Below are 25,806 nucleotides of genomic sequence, written 5' to 3' on the forward strand. Positions count from 1 at the left end.
TCACGCAGCAATCTGAGCCCATGATCGGACAGCTACGGCCCCTTAAGGCAATGGCAGCTTCCATTCTTGGAAATTAAAAAGTGACAATGATGACTGCCAGGCAGACCTGGCTTAAAAGGGGTCGGAATAAGGTGGGCATTTTTCATCTATTTAACATAGCTGCGCACACAGGGTGTTGATAACCTACCCTGTCTGGAGCCGAAGAATACACGGTCCAGCTTTGTACAAAGGAACTTGAAATCTATTGCTTTCTTCCTTCAGAACTGGTTGATGCCATGAACATGGTGTTCTTTTTACTTTAAATTGCTCTGTTCCAGCAGTAATCTTGTTAAGTTAATTTAAAAAGGTTAAAGGTTATTGGCTTGCTCTCTGGTAGTGCAAGACTACACATTTACAAAATCAAGTTGTCAGTGGGTTGCCTACATGACTAGTTGAGTAATCGTCTTAAGGAAGCACGTAATAATTAGGTTGGTTCACCTAACCCTATCAGAGAAGTTTCTTACGGGGCGGTCACAAAAAGTTTTTGCGTTCACAAGGGGGAACAAGTTTTTACCTGACATGCAACTTTCACCTTGCAAAACAAACTGCCAAAGGGGCTATTCACATCGAATACTGGTTTTTTTTTCTATGTAAGTGTGCAAAATGGACATCTTTGACCATTGTGCCACATCTTGCTGTATTTTTGAACAGGAGCTCCGCATTTGTTAAACATTGTGTCAAGTTACTTTTAAAAACGTGTCAACAGACATCTGCGTTCTGTTCTATTCGTTGTTCTACATATAGCTTTTTTCAGTGCAAGAACATGTTCGGTCTGAACGGCCCCTCCCACTGTTACCACAATAATTAAAGTACTGTTACCAAAATAATATTGAAAATTGTAAAAAATAAAATGAAAAACCACAAAACTAGTCGACATCAATAATTGATTATCTGACTATCATGACCCATCTCACAGACGTATTGGGTGCATTGGGATTTTCTATGTGTGTGTGTGTGTGTGTGTGTGATTTATGTGGCTGTACATCAGTTAATTTCTCCATCAGGTAAAAACAAAAGGGAGTCTTACAGCAGGCGGAGAGAACGCAAGCCATCAAATGCATGAACAGGGACACAGCGGATTTGATTATAACTCAGGATACTGCAAAAAAGAAAGAAAGATACAGAGAGAGAACAAACAGTAATGTCATCAGTTCTTCAAATATGTTTTTTTTTTTTTTGTCACGTTCACATGACAACACTGACAAACATTCATCTGCATACAAACTTATGCTAGTGTTAAGATTGTTGGGTTGTCATGTTAACTTACAGAGTGGCAAGCTGTGTCATGTTGCTGAAGGTGAGAGGAGCAAGAACATTGATGCTGTTGTTACTGAGATCTCTGCAGAATAGAGGAAACACACATAAACACATGCATTTGATTTGATACTCAACATTCAGCAAAAACATTCCTTTTCAATTGCAGCAAACATAACTAAACACAGTCTTGAGATTTGTATACAGATGCCCCTTATTTCCAGAATTATGAAAATGTCCTAAAAATCTTTTGTAATCTTTAAAACAAAAGAAACATTATTTAAATGTATTCATCTTTTATTAAAAAAGTGTAAATTTATCAACTCTACTGAACAAAAATCTAGAACCAGCCTAAGCTGGTTGGCTGGCCAGCCTGGAAAGTCAGTTGACTGGTTTTAGAGGGGCTTTGGAAATTTTGTATCTGGTCAGGCTGCTTCAAAACCAGTCAGACAGCTAATGCTAGTCTTAACTGTTTTTGTTAGGAGGGAGATGTGCTTCTGTAGCTCAACTGATAGACCAAGGTGTTAAAACACCAAAGTCATAGGTTCGATTGCCAGGTATCACACATTCAACTGTACCCTTTAAAGCAATGAAAGTTGCTTTGGACAAAAGTATCTGCCACATGAATAAATGTAAATGCAAAAAGGAAAAATACATACAGCAGTGATAGTTGTTTCAGGTTAGCCAGCTCTTTAGAGACGGATGTGAGGAGGTTTCCTTCCAAATATCTGTAAAAAAAAAAAAAACTTTAGTGATGTTTACAGTCCTCAGTCTGTAAAAACAGAGTACATTTCAAATTTCATTTCATGCTTAAACCACAATTTGGAGTCTAAACTAGCCAAAATAGACTTCTTACTACCAAGTGGCAAAAACCTATTAAGCTGCCACACAAATAACACACTCTCCTCGTGAAGCATAATGGAGACTCAACTCACAATTAGTTCAATAGAGTTTAACATTAGCATGTTGCTGGGGGCCTGGGTAGCTCAGCGAGTAATAATGCTGACTACCACCCCTGGAGTCACGAGTTCGAATCCAGGGCATGCTGGTGATTCCAGCCAGGTCTCCTAAGCAACCAAATTGGCCCGGTTGCTAGGGAGGGTACAGTCACATGGGGTAACCTCCTTGTGGTCGTAATTAGTGGTTCTCGCTCTCAGTGTGGTGCGTGGTAAGTTGTGCGTGGATCGTGGAGAGTAGCATGATCCTCCACGTGCTGTGAGTCTCCGCATTGTCATGCACAGCGAGCCACGTGATAAGATGCGCGGACTGATGGTCTCAGAAGCGGAGGCAACTGAAACTTGTCCTCCACCACCCGGTTTGAGGTGAGTAACCGCGCCACCACGAGGATCTACTAAGTAGTGGGAATTGGGCATTCCAAATTGGGAGAAAAAGGGGATAAAAAATAAAAAAACATTATTATGTTGCTAAGCGATATGATATTCTAAATGCCCGGGTATACTTCATTTTTCAGCGTTTCGGATCGTGCCCGGCCAACGCGTTGCTTTTCTGAGTATACTTTTCTGACCATGAAAGAATAGGAACATGTTCGATGCCTGCACAATAAAACTGCTTTGTGGCACTCTATAATACAGTCAATGGCCAGTGCATACACAGACAATGCACACAAATGAGGACGGCATCCGCAGGTCAAGAAAATCTGATTGCCACACGGTCAGGCTATGCGGCTGTGCTGATGATGAAATTTGCGTCACGCATAGTGTGCTCGAAGCGAAGAGCAATGCGGACAACTCAAGTATACTTTGGCTTTAATGCGCATAAAATATAGTGCTGTCTTTTGATTACATTTTTTAATCGCGATTAATTGCATTTGTTTTCATTGTTAATAGCAATTAATCACAGATTTTGAAAGTGCTGAAATTTAACTCTATAAATATATTTATTTTCTTGTCAAAATGCATTTATTTCCTTTTTAGGAAACAAAACAAAACAATATGTAACAATATAATGCTTAATTAACATTTTCCAAACAAAGCCTTCCACAGAATAAAGAAATACACTAAAATAGTATCAATTCAAGTAACATTAAATGTTTCCCAAAGTCTAATTGGGAGGTTGACAATTTTGAAATAACTAGCCTCCCTATAGGTTGCATTTTCATTGCAATGAATGGGCATTACATTTCTTTAACTCTCATCCTCCACAATATTAATGACCCGGCAGACTGTGGTTACCAGTCTGCCGGGTCACTGTGCTGTACTTTGCTACAGCAATCGTGAAGCTGTTCATAATTTGCATGAGGGCATCAATGCCAGCATCAAGCGCCGCTTTGATCTACATAAGAAAAGCACCACAAACAAGCTCTCATTCTGCATTTTCGTGATGGTTAAGACTTGACCTGCTTATATGGTAATTAAGTTGTGCCATACAGAGGATGCAAAGTACTTGCTTTCTGTCACAAGTACCATCTGGGCTTGTTTTGTACAACAAATAGCGTTAAGAGCTCCTTTCCTATTGCTGTTGTGTGTGTTGTGGTGTGTCCATTCGGTGTAATGACTCCAGGTGGACACATCACAAAGGTTCCGCCCTATTACCATGTGTGTTTTTGCTGGTTTATGCTTTATTAACAGTACATGCGTTAATCGCAATATAAAAAAATTAACGCGTTCAACTTTTTTTATTAATCGCAGGTGCTAATAAAAAAAATTGCACACAAATATTATGAAAATATTTAATTATTTGTCTAATGCTAATGCTGATGCTAATGCTTTTGACTAATGACTAATGCTGATACAAAAAATATGAGTTATCCGCAACAGGATCACAACGAAAGACAAGAAGAGAGTCTTAAAAAAGCGGTTAGATGGAAAAACTCACAATTCAGTAGTGTCTTTCGGGATACCCTTGGGCAGTGAATGCAGCCCCCGGTTACTACAGCGCACAACTGTATCTGAGCATGTGCAGGAATCCGGACAGCGAGGGGCTGAAGGCAGACAGACATTCTCTTCCATACCTGAGAGAGAGAGAGAGAGAGAGAGAGAGAGAGAGAGAAAGAGATTTAAATATTTTATGCTCCTTTACATCATGCAAGAGAATGTAATTTGTTGCTAACAGCTTCAATATAGAAACTCATCAATTCTTCAAAAGGAAGTAATAGGACAGAGCCAGAATGGATGAAAAAGCACAGGTGCTATGTGCACCCTGCAAAAATTAACCAAATTGCACTATTACATCGCACCCTTTCTCAAAATAGCACTTTCTCTAAGCTGCAGGAACAATCCGGGTCTCATTATTGCAGCTCACACATGCTCATAATAAGTGATACAGTGCACGGGAGTTTAAAATCAGCAGCAAAATATTGCTTTTGGCTCGGACCGCATTTCCTGCAAGAAATACTTGCAGCCTTCCTCCCGAGCTGCTTTCATCTCAGCTCTGTAAGATGCTATCTGTAAGTGGCTGAATTACTCTGCAGATTAAAAAGAAAAAGCGAATTAAGCCATTAATGGGAGGTAATGGAGGCTGAGATATGCTCCAACAATAACACGCAGACCAAGTCAGTCAGCGAGGAAACTGGACCTGAAACTGCAAACACAGAATAGCCAGGGGGGCTGTAGGCTTGTTTTACAATGATTGGACTTCTTCAAACTACCAAAAATATCTTCCCGTAAATCTATTCAGCTTTACTTTGTTAGTCTTAAGTGTAAAATAGCTGGATGTTGTGGTGGTAAAATTTTTTAAACTGTAATGATTTCTCCATATCTTGGAGTGGTGGAGTAAAGCACTGAACTGGTAAGCAAAAGGATGTTGGTTCAATTCCCACAGCCACCACCATTGTGTCCTTGAGCAAGGCACTTAACTCCAGGTTGCTCCAGGGGGATTGTCCCTGTAATAAGGGCACTGTAAGTTGCTTTGTATAAAAGCGTCTGCCAAATGCATAAATGTAAATGTAGTGATGGTGCCCTCAACCCCGTTCAAGAAAGTAGAAAGCAAACTAAGCTTTTTCTTGTTCAACGGAATAACAGTGCATGAGTCCTGATTGACGGGGTCTTCTAACTAATGGACCTCAAGCCAGGGTGATTTCTTAAATTTTGAACCTCTGTATTTCAAAGTGCTTTGCTGTCTACAGCTGAACAGGCTCACTCTTTACAAGATATTCTCTGAAGTCTTGAAGGAGCAAAAGAGCTCTTTATACCCAGAACACCGTAGATTTGACAGGGAGGACTTCTACCGGCCAGACAGAAGCCAAACCGTAATTCCTGTTTCTCCATAAAACTTTATGTGTGAACTTATGAGTTCTTTTTTCCCCTCTGTCTTCATGGACACAGGTTCTTCCCTGAAAACCAAAGTGAGGGGACATTGAGGCCTCCACACTCAGCGTTTAATCTGTCCTCATGGTGCCCTCTCTTTGCAACATTGTGAGAAGTTTGCTGGGTGTGATTTATGCTGACGCTTGGAAACAGGGAGAGTGGGATTAAGGTGTGGGAAATCTGAAGAGATGGAGCGCAGAGCGAGCCTCAATATGGAATTTGTGGCCCAAACTAAGCAGTATGATTTCATGGGAACAGGACATGGATGTGGTGTAAACGGCACAGGTTATGGAGAAAATAGCAGCTGAGGTCTGCAAACTCTTATTAATGTCCAAACACTGGGCCACTGGATCAGGAACTGCTTAAAAGTGTGTATATAACCTCTAAACAGGTCAGTGAGGAAATAAAATGGAAAACTAGATAGACGGACTAATCAGAGAATAGATGGATGATAAGATGGGTAGATGTTTGGTTTGTATGTAAATACTAATGCCATGTTTGCATTAAAAAAAATTATATTTCTGACCATGAAATCTAATGGATAAGCCACATTCAATGTCATGAAAAATTGTAGATATATACTTACTGAGAACTTTATTAGGAACACATGTTCACCTACTTATTCATGCAATGATCTAATCAGCCAATCGTGTGGCACCAGTGCAATGCATAAAATCATCAGATACGGGTCAGGAGCTTCAGTTAATGTTTACATCAACCATAAAAAAATTTGATCTCAGTGATTTCGACCGTTGCATGATTGTTGGTGCAAGACGTGCTGGTTAGAGTATTTCTGTAACTGCTGATCACCTGGGATTTTCACACACAACACTCTAAAGTTTACTAAGAATGATGCCAAAAACAACAAACATCCAGTGAGAGGTAGTTCTGCGGACGGAAACGCCTTGTTGATGAGAAAGGTCAGTGGAGAATGGCCAGACTAGTTTGAGCTGACAGAAAGGCTATGGTAACTAAGATAACCACTCATTACAATTGTGAGCAGAATAGCATCTCAGAATGCACAACACGTCGGACCTTGAGGCGGTTGGGCTACAACAGCAGAAGACCACATCTGGCACTTTATTGGAATCATAGTGTCCCTAATAAAGTGCTCAGTGAGTGTAATTACTTATTGAACCTTGAAAATGCTGTCATGTACTCACCCTCCAGTTTTTCCAAACCTGTTTGACTTACTTTCTTCCACTGAATACAAATTGACATTTTAGGGAGAATGATAGCCTCATGTCAACGTTTTATGAAAAAAAAAAGAAAAAAGAAAAAAAGAATGAAAGATAACTGAGGCTAACGTTCTGCCTAATTTTGCACTTCACAGAAGAAAGTAAGTCATACGGGTTTGGAATGACATGAGGGTCAGTAAATGACAACCAAATTTTTCTTTTTGGATTAACTATCCTTTAAGATAAGAACTGCGACCTTTTTACAGTGTGCAATGCACCTGTCATGGCTTACTGCTTTAATATACATTCTTTGATGTAGACGCTTACAGAGTTACTAAGTCATCAAAAGAGCAAACTCATGCATAAGATATTGTGCAAGAGGAATTGGCATAAAAAAAGTTATACCATCACAGGTGAAATCAGGCATGGCCACATCCTGTATGGGGATCTCCTTAAGGAAGGCGGGTTTCTGACAGCGTGGGTTACCACTAACCACCCTGGTCTTCTTAAGCCAGAGTCCCAGCCAGGCTAAGTGACAGTCACACACGTAGGGATTAGATAGCAGGTTACTGTACACAAACAGAGAGAAAACACAAACCTCATTACAACAGAATTACAATGGAAAGCAATCAGCAGGGTAAAATTACCACATAAACAATTAAACCTCCTTCAATTTAACACAGCAGGTGAACGGCATAGTTAAATTTGCAACACAATTACATATTATGCCTGCGATACAAACTGCAGACAATATTTGTCGAAATCTGTGCAACTTTTTTTGTAGTAAACATGTTATTAAATAGTTATAAAGTGGTTATAACAGCCACATCAAGCAAAGCGCTATGAAATGAGGTGAGGGCTGAAGAATAAGACAGAGTGAGGGCTGAAGAATAAGACTGTGTACAGAGTGATCCATTAACCAAGGGCTATAGGGAACACTGGAGTAGAGGCTTTGAAACCAACTTATTGACCAATTATTCAAGCATCCTTTCTGAGCTCTGAAAGTTCAGGCAGTGGAGCAAAGACCTTAATCGTAAAAGTTTAGCCTTGAGAAGTAGCCACCACCAGCAATGAATCTAGAAGGCCCACCAGGGAAACGGTTGACAGCCCACTCAGATGCCCGTCTGACTGATACATTGCTGAAACACACTGGCTAGTAAAGGCACAGAGGAGCTCTTTAATATAGTATGGCAAATAGAGTGGCGGAGAGTGTCTGCTACACTATAGCCTGTGGGATAAATTAATGAAGTGATCTGACCTTCCGCTGCTTTGCCAATATGCTTTGCAGCTTAAGGGCATGGGCACATGTTAACACCACCTTCTATCTAACTCCAGCAATGTGTTTGACTTTAATTATTACTACACCACTTTCTCTACACATGACTGCGTTTAAAGTGCAAAAAAGCAAGACTGAGAGAAAGAGTTTCTGTAGCACTCCGTACTACTGCCAAACGTAGGCACATTTTAGGATTTCACCCTAAAAGGGGTTCACCCAAACAAATTACATTTTGTATTAATTTACTCACCCTCTTGTTGTTCCAGACCGATACTATATGACTTACTTTCTTCCATGGATAACAAAAGATGTTAAGCAGCATGTTAGTGTCAGTCACCATTCACTTCGATTGCATCTTTTTCCATACAATGAAAGTGGTGACTAAGGCTCTCATTCTGCCCAACATCTGCCTTTGTGTTCCAGTGAAGAAATAAAGTCATACAGGTTTAAAATAACATGAGGGTGAGTAAATGATGGCAGAACTACAATAGTTGTGGGTAAACTATACCTTTAATGGCAAGAGGTCACAAGTTCGAATTTTGCTCAACTGACAGTTTTTTAAATGAAAACATTTTGAGTAGATTTATGTAGCTAAAATCAATAAATGGGACACAGCCCCAAAAAATAAACAGCTATTTTTATGGTGATAATCACAAATCTCAGCCACAGAAGTAACCTCTGTCCTGCAGGGGTGGATTAAGAGATTTGGGGGCCCTAGGCAAAGTACAGGAATGGGGCCCTCTTCAATGACACATATTTACATTGATTTTCACTTAAAGGTGTTGTAAGCCTTTATTATAATTTATCATTTATTATTATTATTTTATGGAATGGAATGGAGAAAATATTACTACATCCTGAAAGATATCACTGAAATACCATAAGTGTCCTGAGATACTTCATTGTTGTTTGTGACAGCACTAGACTGTTCAAACAGCAAACAAAAATGTGTCCGTGGTTGTGTCATTCTCCCAGGTTGTGCCAAATTTCTAATAAGAAGTGAATAATAATGTCTGACAATACATTATAAAAAAATCACAATCTAGCTACTATGAACTAGAATAAATAACACTACAATACCTTTTTTCTCTCACTCTCCCTCTTTCTTAATGTACTTTTCCTCCATCAAATCAACCCTGAATTAACTATATCCAAATTAATACACAAAAAGTTGACTTTGCATGCTTCCAGAAGACTTTGATCAACTTTTACATTAGATTTACGCTGCTAAATAAGGCGAAAATAAGTCAACAGTCTGAGAAAAAACTTTTTTTATTTACGAATGTCAATGCCTAGATCATAATCATCAACAACAACTGTGTATTGTTGACTATAGTGAGTGCTGGGCTCATGGAAGCAGCGGCGAGTGGCAGTGCAGACTGTGCAGCAATCTGATCCGTTTGGAAAGACAATGTTACCTTAGGAAGTCTCGATTCTGTTGATTTTTTCTCTCTCCACATATTCAAACCAATCTGAACTAGCAACAATGTAGCTTAGCTTGTAACTTGCAACAGAGTATATGGTGAAATCACACTAAACATTCCAAAAGGTTTGGCTCACTTTCACCTGTTTATGAACTTGAGTAGATGCATAAAACCTTGGAATATTCCATTACAGCCTGATCTGAGGGGGAAAGGGGCTGCTTGCATTGATGGTGCTGAATATGACAGCGGTATCAATCATATCGATGTTGTAACAGTGATACTTAAAATTTCAGCACACGTTATTTAGCATTAATGATAATAAAAAATCATAGGGGCCCTTGGTTTCTGGGGGCCCTAGGTGGTTGCCTACCTTTGCCTAGTGCTAAGTCCGCCCCTGCTGTCCTGACTGCTCTCTCCAGCCCTATAAACTCTCCACGTCCCAGAAACACTTAAACGCTCTGCTCTAATTTCGGCAGAGGTGGAGGGATGAATGATGGAGTGAGAGAGAGAAAAAGGAAATTTGTGCCCAGTGTTCCTGTTGCACTACTGTGGGAAAAGAACAGTCGGGAAGGCTCTCTCTCTCTCTCTCTCTCTCCCTCTGAATATTTTTAGCTGCCCTGTGCTGAAGTGGACATGGCTGTGTCAGCCGCTAGATTAGAGAGCTGGCAAAGCGACGGGAAAGTGAAAAAGAGAGAGAGAATAAGTCTGAAATAGAAATCACAACAGACTGATTACAAAAGTAGCCTTTTGGCAAAAGAAGTGAGAGACGTAAGAGCATGTTGTACAATTACACAAATGAATTTTGTATTGTGCATAGTGATATCATATGTTCAGTGGGGACTTTAAGACATTACAGAATGTTTTCTGTAAAGCTGCTTTGAAACATATTGTGAAAAGCGCTACAGATAAAAATGACTTGACTATGTAAAACGTAACTTTGTCGGAGCTGTGGTCTCATGGTCAATGCACATGTTCTGACACATTGAGTCATAGCGCTCATCAGGGCAAAAAACTTTCGAATTTTGGCTTGTGACAGTTTCAACAAAACAAAACAAAAAACACATAAACAACAACAACACAAAAACAACAACAATAAAAAAACAAAAACAAAAAAGCTCTACTAACAATTAAGCTATTCTATAGCCTGTTGTGTTTTTACAAAACGAGAATTTAACTTTTTGTGTTCCTCTACGCCCTTCCTAGTGAACGTCATACATATAGGAAACCCTGTGGGTAGACTATTCTTATCTACTCTGAAAGTAAAAAACAGCAGAGCACATGGTTAGTTGATTACACTCACATCTCCCGTGTACTTCTTTGGTGAATTATAACAGAATATATATCATAGCCGTAAACTACAAAAAGCACAGTTGAGAGGATTTGAAATTGTTTAAGGCTTAATAAAATAGAAGATATATTTTATGATGGTTGGATGGCTTCATTCTACAAATTCTTCCTGTTGTTTATGCATGCTAAACCTGATTAGGTGGGCAGAACGAAAAGGATGCAAATAAGAACGAGCCTCTCCTCTCAGAATCTGCTCACATTTTTCGGTTAGTAGGGAGGTTCACTGAATGAAAAAGTGAACAAACCACGTCTATTGTTGCACGTTTTGATGTGTGACATGAATGCAACCTGATGTGATAATTCAACTGGTTACAGACGCTCACTCTGTTGGCAGTCATCATTTCCATTATTATTTTTTTTAATTATAATTCCACTAGGCTATTTTGAATGCTTAACAGTATCTGTTTCTCTGTGAACTTCTGTGAGATCTCTTCCAAGTTTCCCTGTTGATCTTTCTCTTTCTTGTCATTCCCTCAAGGCTGTGATACGCTTTTATGATTAGAGTTCATTTTTTGTTTAGCAGTTCTTTGTTTACTTTCCCTGAAAAATGCTATGCCAGTATTAATCTGTATTAAAAATGGATTGCACATAATTCTGTCAAGCTGTTCCCAATTTTTTTACAGCATATAATCAAAAACAAAAGTGAAATGGCAGTAGAGTGCATTCAGTACATTTGCCTTTTTATGGACATGATCATTGCTCAAAATTTCTAGTGTATTTTAAATCAGCGGAGCAATTTTCCTTTTTTTTTTTTTTTTTTTTTGTTGCCATTTTTAAATAATTCCCCCTGCCCTCAGGGGCAAGCCAAAATTCTCTCATCTGAAGTTCAAGAACAACAGTTTTCAACCAAGACAAGAAAACATAACCTCATAATTTTAAAAAACATCTGCAAACAATAACGCACTAGAAAAAATGTGAGTTCTTTTGCTTGAACCACATCCTCATCCGCATTGCATATGGAGAAATAATACTGATTGGTGGTGGTGCATGATCCGATAAGATGTGTTTGACTTCCTGTGTGTTTGAGCACAACGGAATTGAATTTTTAACATAAGCTTGTGGGTTTGGTACGGACAATGAAACTTTGATGAATAGTTTTATTAGGCAGCGAAAAGATTGTTTAGTTTTAAATTCTTCATAATTAAGTACTATTATTTAAATATTTCGGTTGGTAATGAGTGCATAACTGACGAACTGAACCCATTATTCCGACGCGCATGAACTGACACAATGTCTAAGTGCATATGTGTGTGTGTGTGCTTGTAGGACTCACATGGTAGAGAGGGAGTGCAGGGTGTTGAAAGCTCCTGGGGCGATAGTGGAGATCCGGTTATCGTAGAGGGAAAGCAGGCGCACGGAGCTCAGGCCGGTAAAGGTAGCATTATCCACACAGCTGATCTGATTATTCCTCAGCATCCTGATGGGAACACAGAGGCAGGTCAGAACACATTCACTTTGACAGACAGCCACACTGAGCTTGTAGGGAGAGGGGATAGGAGGGTTTATTAGGCTCTATGTCTGCTGTAATGCATTCAGTGAATGGTGGTTTTAAGGTATGATTGCTAACATGTCAATTTGAGAGAATGTGGTATGCATGCAGTGCTTGTGCGCATGTGTACACAGACACACATACACACTGTTGTTGCATATGGATACATACAGAGACAGGGGTCTTGAATGAGTATAATTAAGTACAGTATGTCTAAAAAATCAAAAATGTTTCTGTAAGGGATAGATTGAGGGCAGGGTTAGGGTGTAAAAAATATAATTGGCTCACTATAAAAACAATACAAATCAATGGAAAGTCATCAACATGATATAAAAACATCTGTTTGAGCATTTCTAATATAACGATCTTTGGAAAATAAATTTGCTAAGAATGTAAAATCTGGCAAACCATCCTTTTGGGGACATAATTTTTTTCCACTAAAAATGCAAAAAGTTTCATTTTAGCTTTATTTACAGTCTATGGTTTTCTAGTCATTCAGACAGCTAGGTAAATGTGTTTGTTTGCCTATGATGACTTTGGAGAGTGGCCTGTGCTGTAATCATGTACAACTGCTCTGTGAGATTTTGTCTGTGAAGCAGACATGGGTCGCTGAGGCAGCTCGCTACTTGATGTGAGATAAGGTTAGAATAGCTTTTGTGTTTGTGTGTTGTTAGGGAGAGGTTAGGTGCCCCCAAAAAATAAGGGTCTCCTAAAGGCCCTCAGCAGCACAAACAAGCTAAATGCAAACCAGACCCTGCTGGTGAAAACCAGAAAGCAGCAAATTCAGCATTAAACTCTGACAAACAGGGATCTGAGATGAGCAAACTCAATTTGGACACATACTTCAGGGATTTGAAAGCCACTAAATCCAATATTGCAGGACCATGATTCCATTTATTTGCTCCTATGCACTCCTCTCTCTCCAATTAGGCTAATTAGAGAGAGCAGACCTTAGGAAAGCTCTATCGAGTCACTTCCATATTTTGGAATATGCATTGTATTAGCATCTTTGGGCCCGATAGCACATTTCTTAGAATAGCTTAATTCAACATCATGATTAGATGTAACTATCTTAGTTTGGATTTTGCTGAGAGTGGGGAATTTTGTATGAAGAACATTTCCAGTGCCTTAAAGGAATAGTTTCCCCAAAAATAAAAATTCTGACATTATTTACCCACTCTCATGTCATTCCAAACCCATAGACTTTCTTTATTCTGTGGAACACAAATGGATATGTTAGGCAGAATGCTATCCTCAGTCACCATTCACTTTCATTGTATGGAAAAATGATGAAAGAGAATGGTGACTGAGGCTGACATTTTGACTTACATCTCCTTTTGTGTTCCATGAATAAGTAATTAAAGACAGAACCTTCATTTTTGGTAGAACTATCCCTTTTATCCCTGGTGTTTGTGCATTTATATTCAGATTATAACAGTACAAGGCTTTTCTTTTTTGAAAAATGAGCTTGAAGGCGCAATGGTGGTGATACTCACAGTGTTTTGAGGCCGCTCAAACCCTTGAACATGCGTCCGTTGACTGACTGCAATTTGTTTCCAGTCAACAGCAGTTCCAAAACCCCTCCGGTCCCATCAAATGCCCCCTCACGGATGTCACGCAGTTTATTGTTACTCAGGTTTCTGCAAAGATGGAATTGAAGAAGACGTCAACTCCCCTTGAGCTCTGATACACATGCACTTCTTATAAAGTATCTAAGAAACATACTATTTATTACTTTGACAAATGACAGAAAGCTGCAGTGCATTGCTACAATGTGAATATGTCTTTTTTTCATCATCACAAATGAATATGTTTTCATTGGATCCTAAACACACATTTATGATGATTCACTGCTTAATTTTAAACCGTGGTTCAGTAAAATGTAAGGTCACTCTTTTAGATCTGCCCAATTTATAACTGTGCTAGATAATAAGCAATTTCATGCATGATAAATCACTTGCTCTCTTCCTGAGTGAACATGGCTTTTTCCATTTTTGGAGTGGGCTGCAAATATTGTCTGACAGTAAATTACTGCATGTTTTTGCATTAGAATGGAATTTTCCAGAGGCTGTTCTGTCCTTGCTGTCCATTGCATACAAAACTGTTGACCTGAATATCACAAATATAGAAATGTTTTTTAGCAGTCAAATTTTTTTGTAGAATTCGTACATCTTGCGCAGGTTTGGGAGCTTCTTAAAGGCCCCTGTAGCCTCCAGAATGGAGATTTCATTGTCGTTCAGCCGCCTGGTGTAGAAAGAGACAGAGAAAGGTTAATAGTTTAACAGTAAGAAGAGTACTCACAAGGCGTAATAAGGACAAGTAAATCTCACAGGAGCATGTAAGTGTGAGATGAAGACAAGACGAGACTGAGAATCATGATAAATGATTAGCGTTTCATTCCCGACTGAAAGCTTTTATGAAAGGGTGGTGTATAATCAAGACTGTGATGTCATAATGACAAGTCAGTATCAGTCTCTCAGTGTGAGTCATTGGTATGTGACTCTAATACACAGTCATCTCTGGACCTCAAAACCAGTCATATCGACATGCAAATAATAACACGATGTGGAAGAGGGGATAGTGAGCAATGAAGATTATTTGATGTAGAGAGTGAGGCCTAAAAAAAGGAAAGGAAACATGACAGTGGAAGAGAAATGACGATATAGTTTAGGAATGCCATACTACTATGCTACTTATACTATATGGTATGTGTACTATGCACAGTTTGCAAATTGCATGGAATGCCAGAATGACGTACTACATTTGCCAAAATGTGCAGTATATAATCAGAGCACACTGCATTGTATACCGTATCCCACAACCAGTGTTGGGTAGAAATGGATTACATGTAATCTGGATTATGTAATTCAATTACAAAATTCAAACACTTGTAATTAGATTACACTATAAAATGTACTCTATGTACTACACTACACTCTATGTACTACACTATGTACACTTGTTTCTCCCTTACAATGACTAGTTAGGGGGCAAACACCCTTCAGCTGTCATGTTTTAAATGTGTTTTACATAAATAATATTTTTTAGAAATGTATATCCCAAGTAATGTACTTAAGAGTAATTGAGATAATTGAAAGTCAGTAATTGTAATCTGATTACACAAAATTAAAATTGAATGTGTTACACTAATTTTTTGAATAAAAAGTTATTATATTTCTGTAACTAATTAATTTGTTAAAATACCTAACACTACTCTTGGACTTCAAAATGTTAAGATATATTTCACCAAATTGGGTTAAAAATGCAAAATGTCTGGATGACAATTGCAGAATTTTACAAGCAAATTAGTGAGGTGAGGTCATGTGACAACAGTAGTCGTAGCATACTACGATTGAAACATTATTCATTGTATCTGTATTGTTTTACATACAGTTTTATTTTAATTATTATATTGCCTTTTTTGCATTTAATGGGACAGGTAGAAGAAGAAAACTGACAGGAAACGATGGGGGAGGGATTGGGAAAAATTTTTTTTATTCAAACTTGGATTGCCCACATATAAGCACCACTGCAGAATGCTTTGGAGCATGTGCATTGGCTGCACATCCATGTTTTCAATATTTATTTATTTTTTTTAATGAAAAATTGTAGGGAATATACATTATATACTGAGCAGTAAGAAGTATGCTAGCATTCCATTGTAAACATAGCCAGAGTGACACAGGCAGGTGCAGATAAGGTCTAGACAAGGTTGAGAGAGACTCTTCAAACATTAGGGAGAGGAGAGTGCAGTAAATGCACCATGGCTGTCATTTTGCCTCCCCCACAGTGCTGGTTTCCCCAGCGGGGACTGCCATGGGAAAGCACATCAGACATAAAGTGCTGGTTCCTGGTTGCTAGCCTTCCCGCAAGAGCTCTATAAATAAGCAGCTGTGCTAGTGGGTGCAAGCTGTAGTCACTGAGCCAAAGAAAGAGAGAGAGAGACAGAGTCTGAATGTGACAGATGACTTGAGTTGATGGGACTGCAGAGAGAACACCCTGATGTGTCCTTTACATATGAACACAAGGGCAAATGCACTGTCACTCTGACTAGCACTGCCCAGGGAGCACAGTGGCTGAGTGGCTAATGGTCTTGGAGAGGCCCCTGTTATTCGTTCACCATAGCTCAGCCGGGAATGGGACCTCACTAATCAGAGGACAGGAAAGAGAGGGATGAGGCCTCGAAGACAGAGGGACAAAGAAAGAAGTGAGGTGAGATTGTAACAAAGAATGTGCTCAGGAATGATTGATGGGGCGGTAGGTGCATTTGTAAGATGAAGTGTGTGTTTCCTTACAGGTCAGTGGTGTGTTCAGGAAGGTGAGGGGGGATTTTGGTCAGTTTGAGGTTTGAGCAGTCCACCACCGTTCCTTCACACCGGCAGCGCTCGGGGCAAACCAGATCCTGGAAACACTCGCTGCTAAGACGGGTGCGGTAGTCCTCCGAACCTAACAAACACAAGAGACAACAACAAGATAAAGACAGACAATCAAACAGCTTATTTAGTCATCATAAACATTTGTAAATCACAAGAAACTTGTCAAAGACATGTCTAGCCCCCCCTCCCCCCAAAAGACAAATTATATTTGCATAATTATTAGTACTGTCATTCGATTACATTTTTTAATTGCAATTAATTGCTTTATTTTTTAATTTTGAAAGTGCTGAAATTGGACTCTAAATATACTTCTTTTCCTGTCAAAATGCATGTATTTCCTTCATAAGAAAGAAAACAAGACAATATGTAACAATATAATGCTTTATTAACATTTTCCAAACAAAGACTTCCACAGTATAAAGATAGAAATGCACTAAAATAGCACCAATTCATGTAACACTAAATGTTAGGTTAAATGACATAGGTTTCATATACATTGCAATGGGCATTAAATCGCTTAAACCCTCATCCTCCACAATATTAATCAGCTGGCAGACTATGGCTATCTGCTTTATTAAACCAATTGTGAAGCCATGTTCATGATTCGCATCAGGGCGTCAGTGCCAGCATCAAGCGTCGCTTGCAGACAAACAGGACTCCACAGGAAAGCGCTTGCAGACAAACACTTTTCATTCTGCGTTTTAGTGACAGTTAAGACTTAGCGTGCTTCTGCGTTTTGATGATAGTTAAGACTTAGCATGCTTCTTTGGTAATTAAAAATGCACCTTACTTAAAAACATTTTTTTTTTAAATTTCTGTCACAAGTTCCATCTAGGCTTGTTTTGTACAACAAATAGCGTTAAGAGCTCCTTTCCCCATCACTTTAACACTGACACTGAATAACTGCTGTGTGATTTTGTGGTTTGTGCATCAGTGTATTTGACTCTGGGCAGACACATCGCAAATGTTCTGCCCTTCCAACCAGTGTTTAAGGGTAAATGCGTTAATCGCGATTCAGAAAATTGAATGTGTTAAACTTTTTTAATTAATCACTTGCATTAACGCGTTAATTTTTACAGCTCTAATAATTACATTTATATTGGCATAAATAATTATTTTTGAATAAAGAAAATGGTGCCAATTTTTAGGACCATTAAGATTTGTTACATTGAGACTTTTTTTTTCCTCCCCTTTTCTCCCCAATTTGGAATGCCCAATTCCCAATGCGCTCTAAGTCCTCGTGGTGGCATAGTGACTCACCTCAATCCGGGTGGCAAAGGACGAATCTCAGTTGCCTCCGCATCTGAGACGTCAATCTGTGCATCTTATCACGTGGCTTGTTGAGCGCGTTACCGCGGAAACATAGCGTGTGTGGAGACTTCACGCTATTCTCCATGGCATCCACGCACATCTCACCACGCGCCCCACCAAGAGCGAGTACCACATTATAGCAACCACGAGGTGGTTACCCCATGTGACTCTACCTTCCCTAGCAACCGGTCCAATTTGGTTGCTTAGGAGACCTGGCTGGAGTCACACAGCACACCCTGGATTCGAACTCGCGACTCCAGGGGTGACATTGAGACTTTATTTTAAACACAATTAATCACATTTCCCCCCAATTCTTATTATTGTAATGCAAGAAAAAACGAATTATCATTACACTAATGTGATTTCTTTTTAATGTTTTACTTAATCAATTATAATGTTATTTATGCATCATGGTGATATTTTTTGTACTGCCTTAAATGTATGCTCATTTAAATAAAAAAATAAAAAATCATTGTAATACAGTAATTCTTTTTTGTTCAGTATAACGGCAGTTACAAAAACTCAAAATTAAAACGTTCGGAAGCACTATGATAATACGAATTTAAGGTTGCATAATTGTCAATAAAACACTGTCACAATGCAAAAAATCTAAAATGGTCCTAAAACTAGACCTAATTTTCCCTCATGTAAAATATAATTTCTCATGTTTTCTGTTTATTCTGAGGTAAAAAATAACCCTGACATGTTCTTTTTGAGATTCACCCAAATACTCTCTAAGGCATAAAGCAAACAGATTTACAAAGCAAAATATTTTAAAATAATGAACTCTACATAATTGTGCTATAAACCATACACAAACACAAATACAGGCACTCATGTCTACTTGTGTACACGCTCAAATTTCTTTGAAGAATACGGCGCCATTGAGTGAGAGGTCAGGTATTGGAGGTCTGGCGCTAAGATGTGTTTTGACAGGGAAACACAGGCAGTTTCTGCATAACACAAGGGTTCTGGACGCCTGTGATAAGTCTGCTTCCCATCAGCCATCACTTGCATTACACTGTTTATCTTATTGCCAACATCTCCATTTGGCCGCCCTGATGCCTCCAGTCAAAGACCCACAGACAACAGGAGCACCACAGATTCAACTTAACCCTTTTAAACATGCAGATGCAGGCGGGAAACATAGCTAGAGCTCTTCACAAACGTTCCATTGTTCCTGGGTAAAAGAACGCCACCTTCTCTCCTCATGGTGGCAAAGAGAATGCCATGCTGTGTGCGAATGTGTCCAGCGGTCCATGGTGCTTGACGGAACCATGTGAGGCTTGTGTAGGCGGCGGCACATGGTTAGATCAAGCACAAGAGACAGCTGCACCAAAGGCCAGAGTGGAGGAGCGGAGCGGGACGGAGAGGCGGGGAGGAGGAGGAGGGAGCAGCGGGGACACAACAGCTAGGAAGCCACCCAGAACACTGGGCCACCATGCACATGGGCGGGTCTGCCCCTTTCCTTCGTTCCAGCATGGTCATTGGGACACCAGCCCACTGGGAACACAGGGCCAGAAATGACAGACAGACAGACAGACAGACAGACAGACATAGAGACAATACACTGCAGAGGAGAAAAGGAGTGGAGCAAAGCCCTCTGCTACTATACATACACACATAAAACAGAGATTTTTGAGTGCAAACACTTGTTTTGCTGGTGTAACCACACACTAGAGCACAGTAGTGTGTCTGTGTGCTCTTGTTGTGCACTTGTTATTGTTATGCTATACTGACTGAACTTTAATGAGAAAAACCTGTGGCTTAATATCAAAGCAAACAGCAACTGCAGACTTCACAGAGTAGAATGACCTGCACTCCTCCCATCAAATCATTTCCATCCAGGGCCCCTGCTTTTGGCTGCGTGTGGGGCCCCGGTTCACACTCGTAAAGCTTCCTCTACAAAGCATCTTCAATCTGGTCCACAACAGTCAACATTGTCCTATTAGCACTCTGAAACCTGGCAGTGTGTGAGAAGAACTGCTCCAGGCCAGACTGTGCCACACACACACACACACACACACACACACACACACACACACACACACACACACACACACACACACAAGAAGTGGAGAGGAATGCCAATGAGTGTGAAGCAGCATATGCTGTGGAGAGCAACTTTTGGTGGGCCGGAACTCAAAGACATCGAAGTCATAGTGTATTAAATCAGACTAACTGTGGATGAGACTGGTGGGCGGTAGTGGCTGAGCTCTGATTCATTCACTTGATTAACATTCTTTCTCACTGTGTAATGAGTTTGTGCATCCTACAGGTGCCTGTGACCACCTGATCTGACTGTCTTAAAGGGGACATATTCTACATTTTTCTAGCATTTTCCTCGCACCAAAAACAGTCATAATTTAGTTTTTCATGATCATTTTCACACTCACTCTGATGCACTTAACTAAAAAAGGCTGTTTTTGAGACTTCCATGCTGAAAAGACCACCACACCAGATGTCAAACTTTGTGTTTTAACAAATGTTGTGTTTTAGATGCTGGTGTGCAAGTGTCCCCAAAAGACCATGATTGTTAAACGGTGCCTAACCAACAAAAACTGGCCTAAGCTGCTCTATTTTTGGAGAAGGGGTACCTTTGAGATTTTGTTTTTTCTTGTAATACATTTATGTAATGGATAACACACCTGCCAAGGTGCTAAATACTGAAGGTGTTGATATGTAAACATGAGCAGCTTAGTTTCCATAAATGGTTTGGGTGGACTGGGGAGGGAGTTTGCATTGCGAAAAGTACATTATATAGTTTATCAAACTCATTTATTTCAAAAAGCAATGTTTTTCATGATATGTCCTTTAAACAGTTTGCAAATGTGTGTGTTTGTTAAACTCTACCTGTGCAGCGGAATTTCTTGCCCTTGACCTGACTGATGCGCTTGTTGGCGAGGCGCCGAGGGTGGCTGCATCGAGCTCCGCTGGTCTCAATCGGGTTGTCAAACAGGTAGTCGGCCAGCCACTTGAGATGACAGTCACACATGAAGGGATTCTGAGCGAGATGCCTGTGGAGGTCAAAAACAAATCAAAACCTTAAATTAGAGTTAAGAGAGGCAACATAATCAAGCAGTAATATTCTGTGATAACAATATTATTGCCATGCATTAATAAAGGTGGGTGAATCTTTTATTTTCAGTGCAAAAGTTTTATCTCACTACTATTAATGGTGTTGTTGTTTTGCTTTCTACTTGCAGCCAATTAATTACGAGGTGAAGGCAGCTCTGTTCAACAGTTGCTTAGAGACTGGAGTCTGGACTGAGTGCAGATGTGAAGGATGTGTTTTTTGCGTGTGTGTGTGCAACTCACAGTGTTTTGATGGAACGCAGAGGAGTGAACAAGCCTTTACTGATGGTCTGGAGCTTGTTGTCGTAAAGGGACAGCAGGTTGAGGTTCTGCAGGTCTTTGAACGTGTTCACTCGCAGACAGTTGATCTTGTTGGCATTGAGCAGTCTGGAAGATCAAACAGATGTTTCATTCCAATCACACAACCCACTCATGAGCATAAGCACACAATAATTCTGATACAGGGAATTATCACATACCATCATGTCACATACTGTCTAAGGACACGTCCACACTAACATACTTTCTGTTGAAAACATCATCGTTTTCCAAAGTATGGAGTGCCAGAGTGTTTTCTAAAGTCTCAGTTTTCGGTGAAGGAAAACGGCGGTCCAGTGTGGATGAGAAGCATAAACATAGCAAATGCAACGTGTTATCGATTGAAAACATATTATTGTGGACATGGCTTTAGTGACAATTATCAGGAGGGGGAAAGCTAAAAAAAAAAAAGGTCAAGGTTACACCTCAAGAACCAAAAGAAAACAAAGAAAAGAATACAAAAATGCTGATACTGTCAAAATTATGCCAACCCCCCCAACACACCAAAATAACAAACAAAAAACAAACAAAACAAAAAGCCCAAAAGAAAAAGCCCAAAAAAATACACAAAACAAAACAAAAGTGAAATAAAATAAAAACTGTACATACTGTAATTACTGTCAGTTTGACATTGTGTTATGTATGGTATTCTAGTAAACGCTTTGACAGCCTGTGTGTACATATTATTTATTATATTTGTGGGCTTTGATGTAATGATGAAATGTTCAATGGGGGCTGTTGAATGTGTATGGCTGTTATACAGAGATTGGCCATTTTTCTCCACCCTGTAAAATCTTCTTTCTGTAAGTCAGTCAACAGGTCCAAGGACCCATTTCCTATGAGCATTTCACTAATGGCTTAAGAGACAATAATTACTTTTTTATTTTCACTGTGCCTGACTGAGCAAAAAGCTGCTCTGCTTGAATACTTTCATGTTTGAGTTTAGAGCCTCAAGCGGACATCATGGCGGTTGCAGTAAATTCAGAATCAGTGAAGTGCATAGATTTCCCTACACCACAACAGGCAATAGTTAGTGTGATTTACATGTCCAAAAGTGTCCAAATACTTTTTGGGGGCCACTGTAACTCACAGTATGGAATTCACATGAGTTTAAAGTATACTGAAGTCAATGATGTAAACACTAAACTGTCACAAACATTTAAATTAAAAATGATGTAATTTAATTCACAGCTCACAAAACTGCATTGAATGCGTTTCCTGTCGATGCTGCTGAGTTGGATCCATCATTGTGTCATGTCATGAGTTCCTCCCTGACTTCCTGCCACCTCTGCGTCTCTCCCGTTCAGCCTGCCTGACAATTGACTAATGCAGTCATGTGCTTAATTACTGAAAGCCACTGTAATGAGGTTTTGTCTGGAGCAAATGCATGCATCGTTAGTCTACTCACAGGGTGAACTAATTAGGTTTGAGAATCTCCAAAACAAGAGAGAAAAATATGAAAAAGAAGAAAAAGGAGTGAATAAAATCCATACACAACTAAAAGATTGCAGAAACCCCAAAATAGCTTTGCAGAATAGCTGGAATGCCCTGAGGTGTTCCTTTGAAGAGGCTTTATTAAGAAGATCCATTAGGGATGAAGAACTCTAATTGCCAAAAACATAGATAATTTGTGTCATTATGGTAGTTAACAGCAAAAACGTGGGCCGGGCCGCTCCGGTAAATCTATGGCATTTAAAAACCATATTAACTGGCAATGTAAGCTTATTTATGTGCTTCCAGAATCCGTATGTGAAGACCGTGAGCCATCAGAATTTCTCAAAATCATTAGAGTAAACCCAAACAGGCCCATTAGAGCCGACAGACTTACCTCAATTTAGCACGTTAAATACGGAAATTATGTTTGAGCAATGTTTCCATGTCTACACAAACATAAGTAGGAGAGAGGGATATGTTTAGCAATCATGTCCAATTTACATGCTAATGATGTTGAGAGTGCTCTCCAGAGAAACCCAGAATAAAACTTGGTACCACTTTGTCCTACAACAGAGCACACTCTTCATGCTTCTCATTGAGCTTGATTTCCTTTTACAAAGGGAATTGTTCTACCTCCCATAGCCCAATGTGCCCAACTGTACCGCAAATACTTATTCTCATTGTGGGCACACACCCCGCATACACACATACAGGTGCATCTCAATAAATTAGAATGTCGTGGAAAAGTTCATTTATTTCAGTAATTCAACTCAAATTGTGAAACTAGTGCATTAAATAAATTCAATGCACACAGACTGAAGTAGTTTAAGTCTTTGGTTCTTTTAATTGTGATGATTTTGGCTCACATTTAACAAAAACCCACCAATTCACTATCTCAAAAAATTAGAATATGGTGACATGCCAATCAGTTAATCAACTCAAAACACCTGCAAAGGTTTCCTGAGCCTTCAAAATGGTCTCTCAGTTTGGTTCACTAGGCTACACAATCATGGGGAAGACTGCTGATCTGACAGTTGTCCAGAAGACAATCATTGACACCCTTCACAAGGAGGGTAAGCCACAAACATTCATTGCCAAAGAAGCTGGCTGTTCACAGAGTGCTGTAACCAAGCATGTTAACAGAAAGTTGAGTGGAAGGAAAAAGTGTGGAAGAAAAAGATGCACAACCAACCAAGAGAACCGCAGCCTTATGATTGTCAAGCCAAATCGATTCAAGAATTTGGGTGAACTTCACAAGGAATGCTGGGGTCAAGGCATCAAGAGCCACCACACACAGACATGTCAAGGAATTTGGCTACAGTTGTTGTATTCCTCTTGTTAAGCCACTCCTGAACCACAGACAACGTCAGAGGCGTCTTACCTGGGCTAAGGAGAAGAAGAACTGGACTGTTGCCCAGTGTTCCAAAGTCCTCTTTTCAGATGAGAGCAAGTTTTGTATTTCATTTGGAAACCAAGGTCCTAGAGTCTGGAGGAAGGGTGGAGAAGCTCATAGCCCAAGTTGCTTGAAGTCCAGTGTTAAGTTTCCACAGTCTGTGATGATTTGGGGTGCAATGTCATCTGCTGGTGTTGGTCCATTGTGTTTTTTGAAAACCAAAGTCACTGCACCCGTTTACCAAGAAATTTTGGAGCACTTCATGCTTCCTTCTGCTGACCAGCTTTTTAAAGATGCTGATTTCTTTTCCAGCAGGATTTGGCACCTGCCCACACTGCCAAAAGCACCAAAAGTTGGTTAAATTACCATGCTGTTGGTGTGCTTGACTGGCCAGCAAACTCACCAGACCTGAACCCCATAGAGAATCTATGGGGTATTGTCAAGAGGAAAATGAGAAACAAGAGACCAAAGCATGCAGATGAGCTGAAGGCCACTGTCAAAGAAACCTGGGCTTCCATACCACCTCAGCAGTGCCACAAACTGATCACCTCCATGCCACGCCGAATTGAGGCAGTAATTAAAGCAAAAGGAGCCCCTACCAAGTATTGAGTACATATACAGTAAATGAACATACTTTCCAGAAGGCCAACAATTCACTAAAAATGTTTTTTTTATTGGCCTTATGATGTATTCTAATTTTTTGAGATAGTGAATTGGTGGGTTTTTGTTAAATGTGAGCCAAAATCATCACAATTAAAAGAACCAAAGACTTAAACTACTTCAGTCTGTGTGCACTGAATTTATTTAATACACGAGTTTCACAATTTGAGTTGAATTACTGAAATAAATGAACTTTTCCACGACATTCTAATTTATTGAGATGCACCTGTATATTCACACACAGAGGGTTTTATCTTCTTGACATAGCAGGTTAGTGTCACACATGTGGTACTCACAGCAGTTGCAGAGAGACCAGGCCATCAAACAGTCCTTTTGGGATCTCAGCAATCTTGTTTCCATACAGAACCCTGCAAACACAAAGATAAAATGTTAAAGGATTAATTCATACAAAAATGATTCTGTTTCTGTTATTTACTATGTATTAACACAGCTCATTCCATACTGCCAGAGTTAATAGTGACCATGTCTGTCAAGATCCAAAAAGAAAAACAAAAAGCACCATAAATGTTATAAAAATGACTCATGTGCTATATTTCAGGCCTCCTGAAGTCATACGATGGATTCAGAACAGATGGAAATTTGAAGTTGTTATTCAGTAAATATCTTCCCCTCTGCCAATACTTACACCAAGCCTGCTTTAACGTCTAGATTCAAAACGGCTTTGGTTCTTGCATATGTAATTCCCGGACAATATTTAACAGGATTTTTTAATTGTGGATGTGAATGTGGCCTAGAAACAAGCTTTGGGATGCACATGACTTGTATGGACTACTTTTATGATATTTTTAGTATGCTTATTTTGGAGCTTGACAATCAGAACTATTGTTGTATGGAAAAGAGCAACTCAAATATCTTTCAAAAATGTCTCATTTTTGTGCTCCACGGAAAGAATAACAACATTTTGGTATGGAACGATACAAGAGTGAGTAAATAATGACAGCATTTT

At 39.5% G+C, this 25,806-nt stretch overlaps 1 protein-coding gene across 1 annotated transcript in view; it reads right to left on the reverse strand.

Annotated features, from left to right (window-relative positions):
- LOC127413108 (slit homolog 3 protein-like) overlaps nt 1-25,806 on the reverse strand; it is a 210,496-nt gene that overhangs the window by 34,615 nt on the left and 150,075 nt on the right. Inside the window, exons 12-23 of the mRNA XM_051649976.1 lie at nt 25,136-25,207; nt 21,278-21,421; nt 20,813-20,976; nt 16,568-16,718; nt 14,442-14,516; nt 13,769-13,912; nt 12,057-12,200; nt 7,142-7,305; nt 4,129-4,264; nt 1,953-2,021; nt 1,307-1,378; nt 1,067-1,138 (exon numbers count right to left, since the gene is read on the reverse strand). Of these exons, the coding sequence (XP_051505936.1) occupies nt 1,067-1,138; nt 1,307-1,378; nt 1,953-2,021; nt 4,129-4,264; nt 7,142-7,305; nt 12,057-12,200; nt 13,769-13,912; nt 14,442-14,516; nt 16,568-16,718; nt 20,813-20,976; nt 21,278-21,421; nt 25,136-25,207 (1,407 nt within the window). The remainder of the gene's footprint in view (nt 1-1,066; nt 1,139-1,306; nt 1,379-1,952; nt 2,022-4,128; nt 4,265-7,141; nt 7,306-12,056; nt 12,201-13,768; nt 13,913-14,441; nt 14,517-16,567; nt 16,719-20,812; nt 20,977-21,277; nt 21,422-25,135; nt 25,208-25,806) is intronic.

This window comes from Myxocyprinus asiaticus, chromosome 22 (assembly GCF_019703515.2).
Source record: "Myxocyprinus asiaticus isolate MX2 ecotype Aquarium Trade chromosome 22, UBuf_Myxa_2, whole genome shotgun sequence".
In the NCBI taxonomy this organism is placed as follows: Eukaryota; Metazoa; Chordata; class Actinopteri; order Cypriniformes; family Catostomidae; genus Myxocyprinus; species Myxocyprinus asiaticus.